The sequence below is a fragment of the Acinonyx jubatus genome, chromosome X (assembly GCF_027475565.1).
Source record: "Acinonyx jubatus isolate Ajub_Pintada_27869175 chromosome X, VMU_Ajub_asm_v1.0, whole genome shotgun sequence".
Lineage (NCBI taxonomy): Eukaryota > Metazoa > Chordata > Mammalia > Carnivora > Felidae > Acinonyx > Acinonyx jubatus.
In genome coordinates this window covers 112480218-112486834 of record NC_069389.1, presented here as the reverse complement: position 1 = coordinate 112486834, position 6617 = coordinate 112480218, and the positions used below count along the sequence as shown (strand labels likewise).

The window sequence follows — 6617 nt, the reverse complement described above, 5'->3', positions numbered from 1 at the left end:
TGTTTCATTGGAAGCTGCAGAGGGGGGAGGGGGTTCCTGCGGTTGGGGGAGGAGGAACCAACTGAACGATAGGGGAGCTAGAAGGTCCTGTGCCTTGCATCTCCTTGGAGTGCTGGTGACCTTTCCAACCTTTAATAAGAGATGGTTCTACAACAGACCCCAGCCTCCGATTTCTTGATCAAGGCCCTCCATCTGGCCTAAATACACAATCTTGGCTAGCAGCCAGAGTAAATAGTCAAGGGATGTTCGGAAGAAAGAGGATAAGCAAACTTTTCCCGCCCCCCCCCCCAAGCTGGAAATCAAAGCGTTTCTGAGGGTCACCAGGATAAGTTTTAACGCACACTCAAAACCAGACCGCTTTCTGGGTTCTGCTCCCCTTGAAAAGGGCTACTGACTGTTCGATCCTATGGTCAGGCCTCAGTCCCCAGAGCAGGTACCCACACACAGCCGCCCCTTCCCTAGATGGACGCAAAGGACATCTCTTCCAAGAGTTGGGTCCTAATGGAGCCAAAGACCCTGAAAAGGATCCCCCATGAGCTGAGAAGGAATCAACGCCCTACCCCAGGCCCCGCGAGTGATGGGACAGCCCCTCGCCTACTCTGCTCTCTCTACCAGTAGCTCTAAGGCACAACTGCTCAAAGTGTGCTTTGCAGGTATGAGGCCCCCGGGACACCCGATTTCTGCCAAGGCTCAAAACCGGAGGACGGGAGAGTGCGAGCGCACTATGCACCCCGAGCCTGCCTGGCCAACGCGCTACAGCCTTTTGTGATAACCAGCCCTCTAAAGATAAGCACCACTTCTGCCCTGCGGCGAAACCGGCTGCCTCTCCTTGAAGGGTTGGGGCGACCTCGAAGCCCCGGAGGGCGGGAAGGGGCGCCTCTAGGTGAAGTTTCCAGCCGAAGCCAACAAACGGCGCTGTTGCCACGCCCTGGGTCTTGGGAGTCCCAGCCCCAGCCCCAGCCCCAGTCGGAGGGAGCCCGAGCTCTCATGGGAGGGCCGGGGGAATAGGGAGGGGGTGCTTGGCCGGATTCCCAGCCCGCCATCCGGGGCTCTGTGTGCCGCCACGGGTTCCTGGAGGCCCTAAAGGGCGAGAGAGCTGCCGGACGCGCTCTCCTCTCGGGAAGAGGTTCGAAAGGACTGGTCCTGGATCCCGCTGTGTCCCTCTGCTTTCTTCACTCGGTGCAGAGTTCGTGTCGAAGACACAGATTCTGGCGCCGCTGGCGGTCTTGCCTCCCCGCATCCCCCGCCTGCATCTAGGCCCCTCGGGCCTTAGCACCTGCCGCACCACTTCTCCCGCCCAGCTAAGGTAGCGCCCAGACTTCCAGACTTCCCCCCACCTCCCCACGCCTGTCATGGTAACCTCGCTCGACTCTTGAGATGGTAGTTTGGGTTGAGGACGCTTCCTCGGGAATGTTTTGAAGGAAATTCGGCGTGACTCCTACATGGGGCTGTGCAGACCACCCCAGAGCCACCAGGCACAGAGACCGGTTCAATCGCGGCCTCCGAGGGAAGCCTGGGGTGTGGGAGATGTCTGTCCCGGCTGGATACTGGCGGAAGGATGTAATGGGAACGTGAACTCACCTAAGCCGCGGGCTAGTTGTGATCAAATGACAAACAGCTGGGGAGCAGTGACTAGTCCCCAGATAATCTGCTGCGGGGAGGAGAACAGACCCAGCACCGCACCCCTCGGCTTGGGAAATATGCAGCCCAGGCGCTGTCACCACAACGGCTTACTTGGGTCCTAAAACTTGGAAAGAATCCTGACATCTGTCAGGCTACTGGACGCCAGGCCCCGCATCGGTTGGGTAGTTTCCTAAAACGCGCTTCACTTAGCAACAGCCTCGGAGGCCCAGAGAGCAGGAAAGGCGTTCTGGAGAAGGCGGCAAGGGGCAGAGTTACCGCACGTTGACTTCTTTGGGAGAAGGTGGGTTTGCCTAGGAAAATTTGACTTTGTGAGCTAGTTTGAAAAAAAAAAAAAAAAAAAAAAAAAAAAAAGCATGTGCAGGTGGAGATTGCCAAATCATTCCGTTTTCTGAGACACGTTTTCCAGTGTGTCAGCTTAAGTGTGCACACCCGTGCGCGTGCGCGCGCGCACACACACACACACACACACACGACTCATACACAGAACCATTCCAGATAGTTTACTTTAAAACCATAAGCCGTACACCCATTCAAATGACAGCAGCCCTTGACCGTGGACATTTGCTTCCTTCCATCCAGAAAAGCAAGAGAACGTAGACCAGGTGGAATCCAAACTTAAGGGGCTGGTTTAGGGACTCCAAAGTTCGAGGGGATGATGCCTGCTGAGAGCCAGGATTCTAGCGCCACTGGTCTGCCCACCCCAGAGGGGGCTGGCCTGCTCTACGCCACCCACACCCCCCCCCCCAAGTCACAACGGTATACTTTTAAATTCGTGCAGGAAAGGGGAGAGTTCCCAGCGTGCAGGTGTCCCAGGGTCTCCTGGTCTTGCATTAGCACTAAGGAGCTAAAAACCTGGGTTTTTGTATTTTTTTGGTCACATTTAGGATTTACGCTTTTCTTTCGGTTCCCCATCTTTCCACGAGGCTGGGGGTGGGGGACCACACTGCGCGGACACCTTATTTCAGTCTCTGCCACTTCTGCCTGGCCGGCTACTCCTTCCCACCCGCCGCCTCGGGCGGCTCAGGGAGTTTCAAACGCTGTGCCACTCGCTTGGGCTGGCGAAGGCGATTGTCCGGGTTCCCTCTCCCTGCAGCCCGGGTTCCCGAGACGTTAGTCTTTGGCAGACAGCATGACATGCGGGTGAGTGTCCCGCTCCGAGTCTCGAGGCTCTGGCCAGGACGGCGGCTGTAAAACAAAAAAGAAGGACGCAATCCGTTAGCAGAGACTGCTCCCCGGGGAGGCGGCGCGGCTGCGCAGCGAGAGCAGCGCTCAGTGGTCCTGGCAGGTGCGCGGCCAGTGGAGGGGGCCCGGCGGTCCGCCCCGAGGACGGCCTCGGCTCCTCTCCGGCCACCGTCCCCCCCTCCAAGAAACTTTTCTTTCACTTGGAGAGGCTCCGTGTTGCCATGAAAACGGATTTTCCAAGGGGCCCGACCCTCCCCCTCAGGGGCATCGGACTGGAAAAACCGAAATGGCCAGAGAGCAGAGACAAAAAGGGGCCGCTAAGCGGGGGCCTGGAGCGAGAGAGCCGAGGCCGGTTCACCCCCTCCGCCCCACACACACTCTCCGCACCACCGCTTGTGAGCGCCTCGGCCCGGCCCCGGCAGCAGGCGGCTGACTGCTCGCCTTCACTCAAGCCAGCGGAGAGCCTCACAGCCCCTGTGCGCTCCGCGGTCCTGAAGCCTGTCTCCCGTGCCCCGGTCCCTGACCCCGGCTCCATCCTCGGCGCGCAGGCCCGCGGCTTCCCCGCAGAGGGTCCTGCTGGGCCAGGGGCCGATTCCTGGGAGGGCTTCTCGGAGCCGCAACCCGGGGCGCCTCTGTTGCGCCCGGCGTCCCCAAGATCGCCCGGGTAACTGGCGATGCCCGCAGCAGAAGCAGTCGGAGGACCTCCGCGCAGACAGCGGGATGCTCTGCAGGGTGGCCCCGAGACCAGGCACCGCTCGGCCCTGACGGGGCTGCAAAGTTGTTTTCTGAACCCCGTGGGCGCCCCTCTGCCCCCTTCCCCCAATCCTGCTCACGCGCCCCCTCCCCCCTCCGTCACCTCCTCGAGTTTCGTTCTTTCAAACTTTTTGAGACCCTAATTGGTGGTCTCTGAGCGGCTCTCCGGGACTCCCGCCTCCTGAATAACTCTCATCACGTCACCGGGCCCCAGAGGGGCGCGGGGGTGAACGAAAGGGCTCCCCGAACTTTTTTTTTCCAGTGGGGCCGAACGGGGACTCCGTGATGATTGGCCAGGGCGCATCACTGTGAACCTGTCAATCACCGGGCCTCCCGGTGGCGAGGGGCGGACCGAGTCCCAACCCCGGGGGATCCGAGCAGGTATATAAGGGACCCGGCGAGCGCCTGGCCAGACTGCGAATGCGGCCAGCTCGAGACAACGCATCAGGTGCGACTAGCCTGCGGGTTCCTGCCGACTTGGCGCGGAGCACTTTGGCAAGCCTGCCCTTCCCGCCTGACCCGCCGGCCCCCCGGCCCCCAAGCGCCCCTCCGACGGAGTCCCCAGGCCTTTTCACCGTGGCCGCTCCAGCCCCGGGAGCGCCTTCTCCTCCCGCCACTCTGGCGCACCTTCTTCCCGCCCCGGCCATGTACAGCTTGCTGGAGACCGAGCTCAAGAACCCCGTGGGGCCACCCACCCCAGCGGCAGGCGCGGGCGGCCCCGCAGCCCCCGGCGGCGCAGGCAAGAGCGGCGCGAACGCAGCCGGCGGAGCGAACGCAGGCGGCGGCAACGGCGGGGGTTCGAGTGGCGGGGGCGGGAGCAGCGACCAGGACCGCGTGAAGCGGCCCATGAACGCCTTCATGGTGTGGTCCCGTGGGCAGCGGCGCAAGATGGCCCTGGAGAACCCCAAGATGCACAACTCCGAGATCAGCAAGCGCTTGGGCGCCGACTGGAAACTGCTGACCGACGCCGAGAAGCGGCCGTTCATCGACGAGGCCAAGCGACTGCGCGCCGTGCACATGAAAGAGTACCCGGACTACAAGTACCGGCCGCGCCGCAAGACCAAGACGCTGCTCAAGAAGGACAAGTACTCCCTGCCCGGAGGCCTGCTGCCCCCCGGCGCCGCCGCCGCGGCCGCCGCCGCCGCCGCCGCCGCCGCCGCCAGCAGCCCGGTGGGCGTGGGCCAGCGCCTGGACACGTACACACACGTGAACGGCTGGGCCAACGGCGCGTACTCGCTGGTGCAGGAGCAGCTGGGCTACGCGCAGCCCGCTACCATGAGCAGCCCGCCGCCGCCGCCCGCGCTGCCGCAGATGCACCGCTACGACATGGCCGGCCTGCAGTACAGCCCCATGATGCCGCCCGGCGCCCAGAGCTACATGAACGCCGCCGCCGCCGCCGCCGCCGCCTCGGGCTACGGGGGCATGGCGCCCTCGGCCGCCGCCGCCGCGGCCGCCGCCTACGGGCAGCAGCCCGCCACCGCCGCCGCCGCGGCCGCCGCCGCGGCCGCCATGAGCCTGGGCCCCATGGGCACGGTGGTGAAGACCGAACCCAGCTCGCCGCCGCCCGCCATCACGTCGCACTCGCAGCGTGCGTGCCTCGGCGACCTGCGCGACATGATCAGCATGTACCTGCCGCCCGGCGGGGACGCGGCTGACGCCGCTTCGCCGCTGCCCGGCGGCCGCCTGCACAGCGTTCACCAGCACTACCAGGGCGCTGGGACTGCCGTCAACGGAACGGTGCCGCTGACCCACATCTGAGCGCCCGCCTGCGCGCGCCGCCCCTCCGCCCCCATCCCGCCCCGCACCCCCGAGTTGGGACGCCTTGTTGTTTAGCTTTGCTTGCCTGGGACCGTTGCCTTGTACCGATGATGGGGAGGACAGAAAGTTTTGCCGTAGCTGTCGGGTTTTGTACAAAAGCAAAAAGTCCGGAGCAGCGGAAGTGGGACTTTCTACAGCTCGCCTGCCCCTCGCCGCTGCCCCTCCCTCCCCTTTTGTAGGCTGGGAATCGCTGTGATGTTTGCAGAGAAAAAGCAGCCCCCCCCTCCTCCTCCTCCCGGGTTCCTGGGTTTTTCTGTTGCATTTGAAAATGTTGTCTCGTTAGTTTGCTGTTAGCCGAGGAGTGAGTGAATAGGAGAAGCGTACTCTCGGGTGAGGCTGGCCTGAGAACTGCAACGCCTCCTCCCCCTGTCGCGTTGTAGCGGTTTTCCTGGTGGGTTATTGCGGGCGGGGGGGCGCTGACCGCGCGGAGTGGCGCGGCAGCCGAGGCCGATGTTAATTTATAGCCGGGTGTGCGTGTGTCTCCCGCCTCGCCGCCCCTGGCCGCGGGACAGCTTCTGTCCAGTCCGCATTTAGGCTGTTGAGTTGGTGATTTCTGCCGTGATCTGTTTGATATTTCGTCGCGCTAATGTATTCACATTTCGTTTGGGTGGTGGGGAAGGGGGTATTTTGTTTCAGGTTTTTCAAGGTTTTACTCTTAATTCCTAAATGAGAGATCAATAAATTTTATAACCAACGTGATGGAGTCCTGATAATTTTGCGGGCCTGAAACTTTACGTGCGGGTTGGGAAGGGGACTTTCACTTGGTATTAGAACCTTGGCCCCGTCCCGGGGGGAGGCGAGCGTGATCCGAAATGCTTTCCGACTCCTGGTCAGCCAAAACACCTCGGCTCCCAGTCTGTTCTACGGAAACTCGGAGGAGCAAGCGGCGGGTCTTCCGGCAGCCGACGGACGCTAGCCGAGGCGGACACCCCGCGGCCACGCACTTGTTGATAGCGGCGAGCGTCCGCTGGAGGAGTGTCTGCGGCAGCGGCCACGCGGGGCGGGGAGGGGCGGCCCGCGGCCGCGGAAACCCGCCCAGAGAGGGGGCACCTGTACCTCTGTGCGCTGGGGCGGGAAGACACTTGAGCCGAGCTGAAATATTTACAAAACGAAAACCCTTCGGAAATCTCAATTACCCTATTAAAAACAAATGGTTACAGGAGTCCCCGGCAGGAAGTAAGTACATTTGCACCGTGGTGGCCTAAGCGGCGGGGCTAGCA

At 62.4% G+C, this 6617-nt stretch overlaps 1 protein-coding gene across 2 annotated transcripts; it reads left to right on the top strand.

Moving 5' to 3' along the window:
• Positions 1-3851: 3851 nt before the first annotated feature.
• On the top strand, positions 3852-6028 carry SOX3 (SRY-box transcription factor 3). Of its 2 annotated transcripts, XM_053201960.1 has the most exons (3): positions 3852-4291; positions 4358-5006; positions 5094-6028. In XM_053201960.1, the coding sequence occupies exons 1-3, from the start codon at positions 4000-4002 to the stop codon at positions 5335-5337; spliced, it is 1185 nt and encodes a 394-aa protein (XP_053057935.1). In that variant the 5' UTR covers positions 3852-3999; the 3' UTR covers positions 5338-6028. The 2 variants fall into 2 exon arrangements, with proteins under 2 accessions (XP_053057935.1, XP_026910598.1); XM_027054797.2 differs by having other exon boundaries at positions 3852-6028.
• Positions 6029-6617: the final 589 nt, after the last annotated feature.